The sequence below is a fragment of the Coffea eugenioides genome, chromosome 2, assembly GCF_003713205.1.
Source record: "Coffea eugenioides isolate CCC68of chromosome 2, Ceug_1.0, whole genome shotgun sequence".
NCBI lineage: Eukaryota > Viridiplantae > Streptophyta > Magnoliopsida > Gentianales > Rubiaceae > Coffea > Coffea eugenioides.
The window spans coordinates 73583909-73600435 of NC_040036.1; the positions used below are offsets into that span (position 1 = coordinate 73583909).

Sequence of the window (16527 nt, forward strand, 5' to 3'; positions counted from 1 at the left end):
TTATACCTGACAGGAAGAAACTCATGCTTATGACTCTCTGGAATGAATTTGAACATGATGAAGGGAGAAAAATAGCAGACATGATTAGCACTGCCCCTCTAATCATAGCTCTCCGTGTTAAAGTGACCACATTCAATAGTTAAATTTTCATTATGCATTATGATTTCTTTACTGTTTGTCTTCTAAGTACTTGATATGTTATATTACTAAAACATTTCATCATTTTTACAGCTTTGTCATTCACTACAAGGTATTCATCTGGAATTCTGATAAATTCTCCACTCCCAGATGACCTCTCTTTCAGGCAATGGTAAGTATAATTTTCTTTTTATTTTTTACCATAAATTATCAATGCATTTTACTGGTAAATTTTTTATTTGTGCTCTAAACATAATCATTCAGGTTTAGTTTGAACAAGGAAGAAATCAGAAATTTGCTTGATGCTAAGACATACAATGATGCAAACTGTTTACTTCCTCCTCCAAATGAAGAAGATATCAAAGCAATTAGCAATTTTCAAGCATCATTTTCAGTTGTAAGTGCCATTTGTTATTTTAAAATTTTGCTTAAATATAACTATTTTGTCTCTAATTTACATTCAAATACCATTCATGGTTGGTTGACTCAGCAAAAGACAGCTTGGGTGCAAGGAACTGTCAAACTTGCATATGGATTCACCAAATATTGTACTACTGCTTGTGTGAATTGTCACAAAATTGTGAATGCTGACATTGACTGAATCATCCATTGTCCTTCATGCAAACAACAAAGTGAAGTTGAACTCAGGTTAGACCATTAACTTATGCTTCTAAATTAAACATTATTCGAATTTGTTACCATATATTAATCTTAATTCTTTCACTCAATTAAAAGGCTCGCATTCCAATTATTATAACTGATGCTTCGACCTCAATACATTGCATTATATCTGGAGAAGATGCTGAAAAAATGATTGAGTTCACTCCACTGCAACTTAAGCAAGCACAAGAAGATGTAAGTAAAAATTTTCTGTCTTATATTCAACCATAAATACAAATATACATACAAAACAATCATTTTCTGGCTTCTGGGGCAGGGCTTTGGAATAGACACTGAACTTAATGATGCCTTGAAAAAGTACACAATGGTCTGTTTTCTGAAATCCTATGAGACTCCTTTCCAAAGTCAACTCCAGAGAAAGAATACTGTCATTAAGGCTTACACTGCAGCTGAACTATCGCATAGTCCACTTCCACTGGCACTTCTAGAAAACACTCAAGTTTCTTCTGCACTTGGCAGTTCATCAGCAAGGCATGCAGAAAAATCATCAAAGGATCAAATGTTCACACCAATCACAAAGTTGGTACTTGAAGAAATTGCTGGAGCCAGTTCTTACAAAGAAGACCAGGCATCTACAACCAGTGGAGCAAAAAGAAGCCTTGAGTTTCCAGAAGATTTACCAGCAGACACACTTGCTAAACATGCAACAAAGACTCCTGAACAAATTGCCAAAGAACTTGCAAAACCGTATAGTCCACCTAGCAATATCAAAGATAGTCCGGCAAAGAAAGCTAAAGCAAAGGAAGACTGATATGGCCTAATTCTGTACTTTTGTTAAATCTTTTGTTCATTGCCTTGGTGCTTGCCTTCATTGCTTAGACAATATCTTTTGAATTATATTATGATCCATTATTCTTTTAACTTAAAAAGTAATGGATCCTAATATAACTATTAATAGTTTAACCATCAATGTTGTAATTCAATAGGCAATGAAGCTTATTTAAGCCTCCTAATATGTAACTGTGGCTAGCACTCAAGTATGTATTCTACTAAGACATGAATGATTGAGTTCATGTAATGTATGGTTGTGAATTGCATATTATTTACCTCTTGAACCTATATATACATTATGATCTTTTAGCAAATTATCCTCATTGTTACAGATTTAGTTGGTCATATCAGTGGTTAGGCCGCTGCATAGCACGGCCAGACCCATGCTAGTATATATATACACACACACATCAAACGTAGCCTATTTAGTACTTACAGTACAAAGAGATCTCGATCACTGAAACATGGAGCAGGTGAACACATATTACCAGTATGAAAGTTTTCATCGAGTAGCATCTCCATTTTATCCTTTAGGTGAACCATGGTAGTATTATTTTAAGGGTTAATCACACTTTGTCCCCCTGAACTTAGGCCCCTCATAAATTCCAAATATATGCACTTTACCCTTTGTGATTAACTTTTTGACCGGTTAAAATAAAGTTATATTTTTCATGATCAAAATATCCCTAACATAGTAAATACCTATTTCTTTAATAGTTGCTAGATGTATTTAAACACAATTACACTTGCATGTATTTCGATCTTTTAGCACTAAAACGAATTAGATAATTCACAAAAAAAAAAAGAAATCTAAGCAACTTAATGTAATTATCTCAATGTACATAGCAATACTTATTTTAAAGAAAATAAAATTAATTAGTGCATTTGGAATGGAAATTATTTGCTTATATTTTTTTTATTGTAGAACTTTTTAATGTGCTTTATATGGGATAAAAAATGATTACAAATAAAAATGTATTGAAAAAATATTTAGAGAATTTTTATTTTTTAAAAAATATTGAATTGAAACAAAATACAAAGCAAGGTATGAATGTGGTATAAAATTATCAAATAGCATCTTATTAACTTGTGAAAATCTTCTGAAAGCTGCAAGATAAATGAAAATTATCAAAACCAATCTGTTTACAATTTGAAGGAAGAAAAATAAGCGATGGAAAACTTAAACAGATGTTTTAGGAATCTTTAAATTCTTTTTTTCTCCACAATATAATTTTTCAACTCTTTGGTATTATACCATCTTTTATTTTTTTATTTTTTAAATCATGTGACTTTGTGTTTTTTCTAATAAGATGTTTTATATTCCGATTAAAAGTATAGCATTCTTTTAGAACTATTATATAAGGGCATTAATGTCATTTTGTTAAAATTTAGGATGATTAATTCATCATTAATGTTTGATTAGGCAATAAAGGGGGTAAAGTGATATGAAACAGCATATTATCAAGAAATTAGTAGATTACACCTATAAAATGGAAAATGGATGCTTAAAAAAAATAAATGAAAAGTCCCATAATGTTGTGAAACTAATAACATAATATACTAGATGTAAGGGATGAAAGAGTAATATTTCATAGGTTACATATTTTAAAGGTTACAAATGAGGTTTATATACCCTCTATTTATAAATAAGTGATACAAGGTGAAAGGTACACGTAACAAAACTAATATAAATACATGAATTTAATACTTCAACTGCATGAATTGAATAGTTTCATATATGAACTAATAAACTATGAGAGCATACATAAATTTATCAATTACCCTTGTTTGTGGGTAGGAGAATAAATATTCTAATGTATCTTTTTTAAGAAATGAATGTAACATCTGCACTTATCATTTCATTAATTTTATAGCACAAAACTTGAATTACCTAACTGCATGAGAGTTGAGAAATCTTTTTAAATTATTTTGTAGTTACAACTATCTGTTTTTGGTCAATCTTGAGAGTGAAATCTTTTGTAACTATTCAAAAGTTTCTTGCGTCCCATTTTCCACAGAAAGCCACTCACCAATCACCACGTGCCAACCCAGTCAACACTCTAGAAAATGTTTGGACAAAAACTGTCAGCAATCAAATTTCCACACTAAAAATTGGCCTTGTTCGGAACTTTGGATTTCCCACAAAAATCTTTCTTACATCTTTATCACATTTTTATATCACATATAATCCCATCTTACAAAAAATGTTACATTAATTTTTTTTTCAAAATATTATTGTAATCGAAAGGAACTTTTATTAAAAGATTTCTCTAACTAGATATATATATATATATATATATATATATATATATACCTAAATTAAATATTAATTTAGTATGTAGTATATGTACATATCACATTTATTTATTATATGTATCTTTACATTTAAATACTTTCACAAATTTTAAATTTAACTTCTATTGAAAAATAAATACCAGAGGGCCCTCGCACCACCTCCTTTATTAAATTGCAGTAAACTAATATCAGCATCCAAATTATTCAAAAACCCTAGTCCTCGCACCACCTCCTCCTACCTTTCACAGCGCTCTCAGCCACAATCTCCCCAGCGCTTCATTTCGCCGCCGCTGCGCCGCCGTCATTTGCTCGCGTGTTATTCTTGCCGGAATCCGACGAAATGCCCTCTCCCATCACCCCGGCCCAAACCTCCGCCGCCAATTTCCATCTCTCCACCACCTCCAATCCCATCATCACTACATCCACCGGCATTCCCATTACAACGTCTATTATTACGATCATCGCATATTTCTGAAGATAAAATTACCCCTTTATTCCTTCAAAAAATATATATAATAATTCCAGAAAGTCTGCCGGTTTTTTGCTTATTTTATCAGTCAATTTGTGGGATTTCTCTACCTTGTTGAGATGTCAACTGTTTACCAACAATTGCCAGCCTTAAAGAGCCTGAGGGACTCATCTCCATTCAATTTGCCTCGTCCCATTATCTATAAAAGGTTTAATAATCTAATCAGAGTCCTTGTCTTATTTATCTTTTCTAATTTCCGCTCATTATAAAAATTTCAACAAAGCTACAATCTTTTTTATAATGTACTCGTTTTATCACTGGCCTAATACATGTTTATATTTCATTTCTTTTGCGTATAGAACTTTATCTATCATCTCATTAAAGTGAGTGTCTGCAGAATTATATAGGATACGGGTGTTTTGAGAAAAGCAGAAAATGTTACCTACTGATGGCATAACATAATCACTTAAAACAACTTTTGATGATTTGTTTCATGACCTTGTGGTCTCTTTATATATCAAGACTTATAAAATATGTTCCTGAAAGATGTCCCATGACTAAACTTGTCATAAGATGTGTTGTGATTTGCGTTAGTATGTAAAAGGAGTGGCTTACAGGTTTCACTTTGATTCTGCACAAGTGATTGTCAAGAAAATGGAATGAATCTTTGATTGCAGAACATGGCTTCACGCATTTGATGGTCAAAATTTTATCCTATGTGCAATGATGCTTGTTTGTGGGTATACCTTCCAGCTTGTTTCTTTGGGGGTTTCTGTCGTCAGTTGTAGGAAGCATTGGAAATGGTAGAGGGCAGAAATTACTTCTATGGAACTGATTACCAAGACATGAGAAATCATTGTTCCCTTTCCCATAGCTAACGTAGGTAATGGTGAATAAATATGATCCCGCTTGTATGACAAACATATTAGGGCAACCGGGCAAGTAGGTTAACCATAGTTTAGTTCTGTATGTGTTTGCCGTTCTTTATGTGTTCTTGGGAGCTATTAACCTGTTTCAATGAAGATGAAGTTGTGGAGAATAGCTATGACTTTTTCCTACTGCTTAGCATGATAAGTAATTGCAGAAGTCCATCTTCTTGCAGCCAGGATTTTTATTCTACCTAATACCTACTACTGTTTCTGTCAAGCAGGAGGAATGCAAGGTGGAGGTCTCCTGAAGCAGCTGTTATTTCTAGTTTTCATCTCCCAATGCGCAGTTTTGAAGTTAAGAATAGGTTTGAATTATGACTTAATCTTTATTCTCTTTATTTTCATCAAGTGTCTTGAATTTAGAATTTGGGTAACAGTTGAAATATGCAGGAGCATTTTACATTCTGGAACGAGTTTTTTTTTTCAAAGATATTTATGTCTTGCATCTCTTTCTTCTGAACTATCAATTTATTGTGCTAGAAGGGGAGATGAAGGTGGTATTACAGGGATGATTGACTAGAAATAAACTTAAGACTGGTCCAGGGTATTTTGATATATTATATGGCGTAAGTTTAGATTGAAATAGCATATTTGCTTGAATGAACGAATTTTATTTGGAATCACTCCCACTCCCTAATCTGGTGATTTCAAAAATGTTCTTTCTCAGAGATGCTTATGATTCAAAAGGGCAGTAGTAGAAAAGTTTGTCTGCTAGTTTTTAAAAATTTTCTATGCGCAGATTGTCACAAAGCATTATTACATTATCAGTGTAGTAATAAAAATATGAAAGCTTGCATGCAAACGTTTTAGTCAGGCTGCTTAGCTGCTAATGGCGTTGATGCTGGTAACCAACAAAGTATAAGGAATTAATGTTTGCGCGACACATGGATTGGTTTCATCTACTTATATTAATCCAGGTTTTATGCATGCATGTCTATGTGCTTTATACATGGAGCATGAGGTACCAAATCAGAGTTGTCTGTGATTGCTGTAGTATGTAGGAAGTTAACAAAAAGATTAAGTCAAATTGTAGAGAATGCTTGTAGCTTGTCTACATATTTGGGATTGCTTGCTGACTTTATTGAAGTAAAAAAGCTCTGTATAGACTGAGAAACTAATGAAGTTGTCCTTTTGGAGAGAGGGAGGGAGGAAGAGAGAGAGAGAAAGGTGGGGGTTCCAGCGCTGCTAATGATGTATCACTTTGTATTGTATGTGTGCCAGGACTTTTGCTGAGGATATTAAGTCTCTGAGACTGATTACAGCCATTAAAACACCATATCTACCAGATGGCAGGTTTGACCTCGAGGCTTATGACTCCTTAGTGAACATGCAAATTGAAAATGGAGTTGAGGGTGTGATTGTTGGTGGGACTACTGGCGAAGGTCAATTAATGAGCTGGGATGAACATATTATGCTTATTGGTCACACAGTTAACTGCTTTGGTGGGTCAATCAAAGTCATAGGAAACACTGGGAGCAACTCTACAAGGGAAGCCATCCATGCCACAGAACAAGGTTTTGCTGTTGGCATGCATGCAGCTCTTCACATTAATCCTTACTATGGTAAAACTTCCATAGAGGGCATGATATCTCACTTTGATAGTGTACTTCCTATGGGCCCTACAATCATATACAATGTGCCATCCCGTACTGGCCAAGATATTCCACCATCGGTGATTTTTGCTGCTGCAGAGAGCCCTAACCTGGCAGGTGTCAAAGAATGTGTTGGAAATGATAGGGTTGAACACTATACAAGTAAGGGGATTGTCGTCTGGAGTGGCAATGATGATCAGTGCCATGATTCTAGGTGGGATCATGATGCCACAGGTGTGATTTCTGTTACCAGCAACCTGGTTCCTGGTCTAATGAGAGAACTCATGTTTGCTGGGAAGAACCCGGCTCTAAATTCAAAGCTTATGCCTCTCATTGAATGGCTTTTTAAGGAACCAAACCCCATTGGTTTGAACACTGCTCTTGCTCAGCTTGGTGTTGTGAGACCAGTTTTTCGCTTGCCATATCTCCCTCTTCCTTTGTCAGAAAGGCTGGAGTTCGTGAATATGGTGAAAGAGATTGGACGGCAACATTTTGTGGGGGAGAGAGATGTTCAGGCTTTAGATGATGACGACTTCATTTTGGTGGGGCGATATTAGCTGGTAGTATCAAGATTTGGATTTTGGTTTTGCTCTTCGTTTGTGCCTGTACGTTGTTCCTCTGTGTATTTCCTGCTAGATTTTAATGGCAAGTTTGGAATTTTCTTTCCTTTTTTTGGGTTTTGGTATAAATTAATTGCCAGCATTGCACTCGAAAATGTGTCCAAAAGCTGAAGGCAGAACTATGTACAAGAGAACCATTTCCTTCAATAACCACCAAATTACCTTGCCATTTTTGTAATTCACTATTTTTTTTCTTGTGATACAATCATACAAACTAATGAAAAGGGAACGGAAGAAAAAGTTAAAACTTGAGTAAACAAAAGTAGTTTCCATTATATCCAACACTAAGCAACATTAGAAAGTATAAACCTTTAATTCTCGCTGTTAGAGACTTGAGAGATATCAACCAATTCTTGAAATTTTAATCATATTCCAAAAATGACTAGATTTGGATTTTTAAAGGACGAAAAACTATAGGAAATAAAAGAACAAGAGAAACTATCTGCTCATGAGAGACAGAAATATGCAGCATAGTGCACAAAGTAAAAAGGAGGTAGCTATCCCGTCTCTTCACATGTCTGGGTTAGCTTCCTCCGGAATCACAGTCAAAGTAACAGTTTTATCCTTTGCTCTTTTCACAACCACCTTCAAAGGCTTTCCAACTTTGTCTCCCATTATTTCAATGATCTGCAAAAGAAGCAACAAACAGCCATGATCAAATACTAAAGACCACATAAAAAGATCTCAAGTCGAAGTTCCTTAGTTCGAATTTTTTAAAATCTTTTGCATGCATTGCAATGAGTTTGCGCAACCTATAAATATGTCTAGTATTTTAAAGATATTAGAGAGAAACCCTCAAAAAAAAAAAAAAGATATTAGAGAGAATACATCAATGCAATTTAAGAATCAGATTTTCTAATGAAGGCTATCAACCAAAAGTATGTAAATAGGATTTCAAATCTCCAAGATGGATAGCCTTAACAAGTAGGTCTTGCATGTAAGAACAAAAATCAATGCTATTCCACATTGGCAAGGACCTTGTTACCTCCTTAATCATTGTAACACTCTTTCCATCAAATTCCACTACAATATCACCTGGAAGAAATCCAGCACGATCAGCAGGTGATCCCGGAGTTACCTGGTTTTAATAAACATAAACTCTCATGAGACTTAGAAAGACAGAAACACGGAGTTCATAGTCTTTTCATTGTATGCTGCTGAGAATGTTTGGCATTTGTGTAAAATTGTGGCATATTGATAAATACTGGTAAGCAACATAATCCTTCACCACTCATAACTCATGTGCAAACCCAGAAGGACATATATGTGGCCAAAAGGTAAGCTGTCTTTTTTTGTGCTAAGCAAAGGAGTACGGGAGGAGATAAAAAAGAATCTTGAAACAGCTTTTCAGAACCCAAAAAGAGGTTAGCATTCCCCTAGCATTTCAGCACGATAGCAATCCATTGATGCCGTCAATCATCAGAAACAGAGAACTCTATTGTATTCTTAAGAAACCTCAGAAGTATGCATCAAATTCTGCAGTATATATGTACAAGCATAAGTCTATGCAATCACACAAATATACACAGAGGTAAGTCTATCTATTACTAGATCTAGCATATGAATACAAAGGACCTTCCATGACATTATAGTTGCAAATTAAGACATTCAATCCCCTTGTCCTAAAAAGCTAAAAAAAAAATCCCAAACAAAATGAAAATAAATTTCAAAAAAATACCATTAAAGAAGCATACCATTGGTACAAGAATACCCGTTGTGACATTTGGTAATGCAGCATCTTTTTCCTTAAGTTGAGCAACAATCATCTCATTGAGATCAATCATTTTTAAACCCAGCCAAGGTCGTACAACCCTCCTATATAATTAAAAAAAAAACAGTGTCATGTACCTGTAAAGAAAGATCTCTGATACAAAACAAAGGCATCCACCTAAGTTTAACAAATTTATAAGAAGGGTTAGCATTGGTCACAAACTAAGCTAATTGATCAGTTCAGTATGGCAGTCCTATGAACATTCAACAATTACACATATTAAAACTGTGCAGAAAATGAAATCAGGAGAGACAGAGGGTGCCAGCATCAAAACCTGTGTTTTTAGCTAAGCAGGCAATATGATGTTTGTACAATCTGTTCAACAAAATCAGTAAAACATTTAAGATCCGAAAAGTTTTCTTTTTTCAAATAGCTGTCACATCCACCTCCTCTGAAAAAAAAAATGGTTGTATCCCACCTCTTTGCTGCCTCCAAAATATCCACATCTTTGCTGCCATCATTCACTTTCCCCAAAATATCTGCCAAAGCTACTCCACACAGATCCTTTGTACCCAGATTGCCGACGCCCCCCCCCCCCCCCCCCAAAAACCCAAAAAAAATCCGCCAATATTATTACCTTTTTCCATCTTTTAGACTAGCAATTCATGCCTTCTTCTAAGAACTTCCTTATAATACTGATCCCAACCATCACCAATACTTTTATTCTCAAAGTCCCCAGTTTTATCATTGTCATTACAACAAGAAGCCTCCTTGCTACTATTCTGAACCTTCTCATTACACTTAATTCAAATCCCTTGCTCAGATGTCTCTATTTCCAAAATCCAATTTGCATCAAAGAACTTCCACCACCCATGGATTATCAACACCACTACTGCTGTCATACTTGACCTTCTTAATTACTTCTACTGCACACCTATAAACCTCCTCGCAATTTTTTCACACCTCATCATTCCCATTGTTCCTAATTTATTGTAAAATTGCTCCATCAGAAAACCTACACTTATGGTTACGCTTTATTCACCACAATAAACCCAAAATCCTCATTTTCCCCTGGATAACAAGCACTACAAGGACCCAACACTTAACCTTCTCAATTTCATCCGCATTACCATCAGAAGTTCCCTCACCATCTTTACGCGTTTCACTATTCCCAACACTTTCTCAAATTTTACCACGCTACCACATTAAGGACCATTTTATCTTCATCAAGCCCTATCCCTTCATCAATCTCTTTATATCCAAATAGACAAGTGGGCCACATTATGTTTGTTCAGATATCTCTCATTGTGTCCTTAATTGTGTGTGTAACAAATGATAGAAAAACAAATAACTTTGAATAAATTGAAACAACAAGAGGATACACAATTTAGCACGTGAAATTTTCAGTTTCATGCAACTCTTAAATACCCTTTTGTCTTGAAGTGCTCTATTATTTTGCAGACAGCATCGACTGGAACAGCAAAGCTTAATCCATGAGCTCCCGATACTTTCATGATATTAACACCAACCACTTCTCCATTGACATTTACAAGAGGTCCACCAGAATTGCCCTGCACAATCAGGAAAACAAATTCGCATAATTTAGGTTAATAACATCGAGGAGTTCAAAATAAACAACCACACCAAATTCCAACATGGTAGAAACTAGAATTAAACTCAAAATTTTTCACTTGAAATTGTTCCATTGTTATATTGATCGAGTCAACAGTGAGGTTAAAATTCCAAACCAAGAACCTTGCCTGGAGGGACAAATGCTAAACCCAGCCACTTAAATTGCCAGTAAAACCTGAAGCAAGATACTTAACATTATCTTTCTTTCATCTCAAAACTTCAGAGAAATGTTTAGGCGCATCTGACATTGCAAAGCCTCAGGAATTCGAAGATTATGAGAACTCCATAACATAGGTAAGAAGTACCATCCAAATCCCTTTGTTGCAACAACAAAGATGCTATCTGGAAAAACTCCAACTAGATGGAGATTATGTGTTCACAGAATAAAATCGGGAAAATTAGCAGCTTAAGACAACGCTATTATATGTGACTTTGATCAAGTAAGGTACGTATTCAACCATGTGCCTGTTTTCAAAAATCGAATAATGGAAGAGATATAACTACATCATTTACCTCATTGATTGCACAATCAGTCTGTAAGTACTCTCTTCGCATTCCTCCAAGACCCAAATCACTGCTTTTACGATCAACACAACTATATGGAAGAGGTAGCAAGAAAATAAAAAACCATGCAGTCACTAAACAACAATACCAAGATGATCTGCTACCACCATGATGAGAACAACACACAGGTGATAAGTATGTGTATAAGTGTGCACAGCAACCGGTATGAATAAGTGTGATGCTGTGAAGACAAACTATACCCTTGAAAAGTATTAGTCGTTTGAGTTACACCTAGTACAATAGCAGTTTGTCAGAAGCAGGCTACTTACTAGTCAATACCTTACAATACCAGCTGTAACAGTATTTTGGAGAGTGAGAGGACAACCCAAGGCAACTACCCAATCACCTGGCCTAAGCTTACTTGAAGAACCCAGTTTTGCTGTTGGCAAAGGTGTTTTAGACTTGATCTTGACAATTGCTATATCAGATTGTAGATCAGCATTCACCACTGTACCCTCATATGTCCGACCATCTTGCAAAGTCACATCAACCTGCATCATCAAGTTTTTTACTCAAAATTGCATACAGAACAATTCATTACTTGTTTAATGGTGTTGACTCTGAATACCTGACAAGGTTTCTCTCAAACTCACAATCTTGTTTTGAGGTAAATAAAACTATTTCTCATATCCAAGTCAATTAGAATTCCACTCTATAAACAACTAAATTGCTTCATTCAATTATAAGACTTTTAAGACTCCATTGAAATTGTGAAAATCTCAACAAAATTTCTTGAATTAGTCTCCTTAACAGATGAAGCCATTGGGCAACTTAATGGCATCATTCTATTGCTAATTCTCATTTTCCGCCAAAACAATGTGCTGCAGATAATATGACCACCACTAAAATTACAAAATCCCTCAACCATGCAATTTAAAGGTAGTAAAATGAAAATGGCATGATAGGAGCTTGTGCATTCTTAATAAAATCCGCCTTCAAGTGTATTACAGCATAATGTAAGCCACATAGGGAATGAATGGCACACTGGTTTAAGATTCTACTATTGCATTGAAGAGCTATCTTTATCATATATTGAATCTAGAGTGGATCCAGGAGACTAAAACTACAGAGAAGAAAGTTCTGTAACAAATAATACAAGTAATTTCCACTTAGTAAGAAATCAAAGGACTAGATCAATTCACAAACCTTCCCTTTTGACAAAGAGCGCAGCCCTTGAAAATCAACAACCACATGCGCACAGGTTAAGATGGTGCCATCAGCATCTATTATGGTTCCAGATCCTATACTCTTTCCAACTGCTATCCCATGGAAACCTATGTAAATAGAACCTCAAGGATTACATAGAGAAATACTATGTGACAATAATTTTCAATTCTGTGACATTACCCTGAAGAACTGATAAATTGACAACAGCAGGCCCAATCTTAGCAGCCGCATTAGCTATGGTATCTTGTCCCAAACAATTACAAGAATGCTTCGGAACATCCCCAACATCCCCAGTAGCTTCTTTCTTTATATCCGATGATTGATTAAAACCTTTCTCACCATCCCCAGTTCCCTTCCAAAATTCCTTCTTCACATCCCATGATGGGTCCGCGCCAGTTCTAGACAAACATAATGGAAGAATTCCTACGATCATGTTGTATAATCAGATAACAGTACAAATCAATACAGAACGAGGTTTTTTCCAAAAGAAAGAAAGAAAGGAAGCAGGAGCTTAAAAGTTTGAGTATGAGTTGTAATTAGAAATCACACTTACGATGCTGGACATTCTGATCCGAAGAAACAAAAGCTGGATTAGGAGTTTGTTCTTGCAAATTCCTCCACTGCCAACTCAATGACTCATGTACAGGAACCGATATGGATACTGATGCCCCTGCGATCATTAGCCAATCATAATGACCATGTTAGCTTAGACATTACCTAACTACTGTCATCTTCTTCCTTCTTCCAGAAATGCACTATATAGAAACAGAATCATTTGTCTTGTAAATCATTCAGGAGGAAACAAACTACAGTACGCCAATTTTTGCAGCATTGAATCAAAAACCCAACTCAAAAAGTTAAAATTCCCAGACAAATTTTGGCATCAGGGCAATCTGGTCTGAAAAGGGACTCTGATTTTGGCAGCTAATTGTATTGTTGGTCCAGAAAATACCTAAAAATATAATCTTTTTCCCTCCTTTGACGAATGCAATTACAGCAATCATTTTCCAAGTTTTCAAACATTGATCAAAAACCCGACTCGAAAACTATTAAGTATATTGCAAAACAAATTCTACTTACTCGAATCCGTTCCATCTTTCAAGAAGAATAATCCAGACCCAACTGAGCCTAATGCCAGTATCCGCAGGAGAGACCTTCTATTTCTATCAGAAAAGGGAACTTTTCTCTGCAAAATGTACAAAATAAAAATAAGAACAGAATTGTCTATTCAAATACATCCCAAGAATTATCAAAGAATAGTTAGAAAAATTAATCAAAGTTAATAAGAATACCAGAAGATATCTCATTACTGTAGCTGTAGTTGGCTTGATAAAGCTCTGAATTTGAAGAATAAAACCCCCGGCATAAAACCCAGCGCTGATTGGAGTTTTCTTGTTATACTTAAAAAAAAAAAAAAAAAAAAAAACGTACATGGTTTATTTGAAGAACATATGAACGTGGGCTTTTCGTTTTGTTTGGAGCCCAAGACAGATGGAGATAGACCAAGCTAGCCAACTAAGTTAGCCCATATGTTAGTTTTTTAGGCCCAGGTCGTTGTCATTAATGAACCTTCCACTGTAGCCCGCTGCCTGCAATGTCATTCCTTCCGTTTTTTTTTTCTCCTTGAAATAGTTACTAAAGAAGTAGTACAATTTTCAGGTCATTCATATTCAAGTGACTTTTGAATTCTTATCCAAAGTCAAATATTTCATAATCATGATCTTATACACGAATAATATTAGAGCTTATTATTATTATTATTATTATTATTATTTTGTTTAGCTTTTCACTAAAACTTTCAAATCACATTTGTCATATTTATTCTTCTCTCAACAATTTTGGATAGACTCACAAAAATAAGAATTCAATTTTTAATTACATAATTATATTTTTTTTTTATAAAACGACAACAACCAACTTAATTTACTCTTATTTCTACTCCAACCTACACTAAGAAAGAATGCTCAATAAAAGATGAAAAAACCAAAAAAAAAAAAAACTAAATCACCATCAGACTAAACGTATCTAATTTCAAAAAAAAATTAAAATTAGATTTAATCATACAAAAAAAAAAAATCAGTTAAACACATCTAGTTTTTGGACTAATTCATAAAGTATAACTTCCTGAATGGCCATGGCCAAAGCCCTAATTAGAGCAAGAAATTTGAGTATTCATCTCTATATAATATTTACTTCTAAGATGTTTAATCCATAGTTCAAGAATCCAACTTTTATAGTAACTCAAAAAACACTTCTTTATAATCTATCACAACCTCAAATAACCAAAGATGAGACTTTATGAAATGCCAATTTGAACAGTATGATCTACATTCGATAAAACACAACAGAAAGGCCTAACTACATGGATAAGTGTTTCTAATCTTCCCCCAAAACACTCCCCCCATTGACCTCTTAATCATTCGCCTCTCTCTCTCCTACACAGTTTTTTTCTTTCTTTTTTTACTTTTTCTGTGATGCAAAAACAAACAATAATCCTCCAGTTTTCTGGTTGAAGACAAGCCTAGTTAGCGATCAGTTGCTAATCTCTATCTTTTGATACAGAAAGAGAGGAAACCAGAAGTACAAGTACATGAACTGGTAATACAGAAAGAGAGGAAACCAGAAGTACATGAACTGGTAATATGACTTGACTTGTGTTGTAACAAGTCTGAACAAAAAGAACCACAATAATAAGTACAATGATCCCCCCCGGTCCACTTTCATTTCATTTTCAGTCCCAAAAACAAAAACAGAACCTTTCTCCACTTACTAAACAAAACTACCTAAAATAGCTAAAAACCCATATTCCTTTTTTTTTTTTGCTATTTATTCTACTGCTCAGAACCCAAATCTAAGCTTTCTTTGGAGACTTGGACTGCTTAGTCGCCGCCTTCTCCTCCGAAGCAGCGGTCTTCTTCGGCAACAGAACCGGATTTATATTCGGCAAAACTCCACCGCTCGCAATCGTCACCCCTTGCAGCAATTTCCCCAATTCTTCGTCGTTCCTCACCGCCAACAGCACGTGCCTAGGGTTTATCCTGTTCTTCTTGTTATCCCTAGCCGCATTCCCAGCCAATTCCAACACCTAAAGATCAACAAATCCGAAACAAAATTAATAAAAGATTTAAAAAAAACCACGAAAGAGAGAATATTCATATTGATAGCATTTACCTCAGCGGCGAGGTACTCGAGAACGGCGGCCATGTAGATGGGAGCGCCGATACCGGTGCGCTGAGCATAACGACCTTTTTTCAGAAATCGGGCGATGCGACCCACTGGAAACTGGAGCCCTGCTTTGACGGATTTTGTAACCGCCTTCTTCCTCTCGCCACCCTTTCTTCCACCGGCGCCCTTGGTTGGCTTTGTTGCGTCCATTTCTTCTTCAGGAAATTTTTTTTTTCAAATGGAAATTTTCCAGCGATTTTTTTTTTTTTTGAATTTTGATGTGAGAAGGGAGCGGGGAACGGGGGACAGGGGGAATATATAGGCCGGGGTTTGGATTGGGATGGGAGTGCCACGCTGGCGATCCGGGTGAATTATTAGTTTGGACCATCAGATTGGGTCCTGGGGAGTTTAATCGGATAGTGGAGAAATGACAGGTCGGCGATCTGATGCTTTGTAAAGCGACCAATGGAATTGCATCGAACCATATGTGGGGCCTCCCCGACAGTGGGAATGAGTCGGGGAGGGAGATTTTGTTAAGCGATAATTAGTTTAATTTTAATCGAGGCGGGAAGTTGAAAATTGAAATAAACTAACTTTTTCTTAAAAAGTTCAAAATTTCGGTACTATGCTAGCCCTAAGTGCAAACTTTTTATCCACACCAAGTTATTAATTACTTACTATAAGTTTTGTAGGATAAATCTTTTATAGTACAAGTTATTGATTACTTATACATCGTCACGTTTAAATGCATGTTACATATACAAATTTTGACATTTACTTCCATCGAATATGG

General features: G+C 35.4%; 3 protein-coding genes across 3 annotated transcripts; 1 reads left to right on the plus strand and 2 right to left on the minus strand.

Moving 5' to 3' along the window:
* The first annotated feature begins 4079 nt into the window (after positions 1–4079).
* Positions 4080–7664, plus strand: LOC113760448 (4-hydroxy-tetrahydrodipicolinate synthase, chloroplastic-like). Its single transcript, XM_027303020.1, has 3 exons — positions 4080–4562; positions 5505–5588; positions 6505–7664. The coding sequence occupies exons 1-3, from the start codon at positions 4474–4476 to the stop codon at positions 7430–7432; spliced, it is 1101 nt and encodes a 366-aa protein (XP_027158821.1). The 5' UTR covers positions 4080–4473; the 3' UTR covers positions 7433–7664.
* Positions 7665–7845: 181 nt separating this feature from the next.
* On the minus strand, positions 7846–13943 carry LOC113760447 (putative protease Do-like 14). Its single transcript, XM_027303018.1, has 11 exons — positions 13862–13943; positions 13650–13755; positions 13123–13239; positions 12750–12992; positions 12549–12676; positions 11682–11893; positions 11352–11433; positions 10635–10777; positions 9190–9310; positions 8481–8573; positions 7846–8122 (listed from the first exon to the last, which is right to left on the minus strand). The coding sequence occupies exons 1-11, from the start codon at positions 13874–13876 to the stop codon at positions 8006–8008; spliced, it is 1377 nt and encodes a 458-aa protein (XP_027158819.1). The 5' UTR covers positions 13877–13943; the 3' UTR covers positions 7846–8005.
* A 1158-nt stretch (positions 13944–15101) lies between these two features.
* Positions 15102–16007, minus strand: LOC113761496 (histone H2A.1). The gene is made up of 2 exons (XM_027304509.1): positions 15741–16007; positions 15102–15654 (listed from the first exon to the last, which is right to left on the minus strand). The coding sequence occupies exons 1-2, from the start codon at positions 15942–15944 to the stop codon at positions 15421–15423; spliced, it is 438 nt and encodes a 145-aa protein (XP_027160310.1). The 5' UTR covers positions 15945–16007; the 3' UTR covers positions 15102–15420.
* Positions 16008–16527: the final 520 nt, after the last annotated feature.

Coding starts and splice junctions, on each gene's coding strand:
- LOC113761496 (XM_027304509.1), bottom strand. CDS start 15,944: ATGGACGCAACAAAGCCAACCAAGGGCGCCGGTGGAAGAAAGGGTGGC. Junction 15,655..15,740: donor TCGAGTACCTCGCCGCTGAG/GTAAATGCTATC, acceptor GTTGATCTTTAG/GTGTTGGAATTGGCTGGGAA.
- LOC113760448 (XM_027303020.1), top strand. CDS start 4,474: ATGTCAACTGTTTACCAACAATTGCCAGCCTTAAAGAGCCTGAGGGAC. Junction 4,563..5,504: donor CGTCCCATTATCTATAAAAG/GTTTAATAATCT, acceptor TCTGTCAAGCAG/GAGGAATGCAAGGTGGAGGT. Junction 5,589..6,504: donor AGTTTTGAAGTTAAGAATAG/GTTTGAATTATG, acceptor TATGTGTGCCAG/GACTTTTGCTGAGGATATTA.
- LOC113760447 (XM_027303018.1), bottom strand. Junction 12,993..13,122: donor GGATCAGAATGTCCAGCATC/GTAAGTGTGATT, acceptor ACATGATCGTAG/GAATTCTTCCATTATGTTTG. Junction 8,574..9,189: donor CGGGTATTCTTGTACCAATG/GTATGCTTCTTT, acceptor TATTAAAACCAG/GTAACTCCGGGATCACCTGC.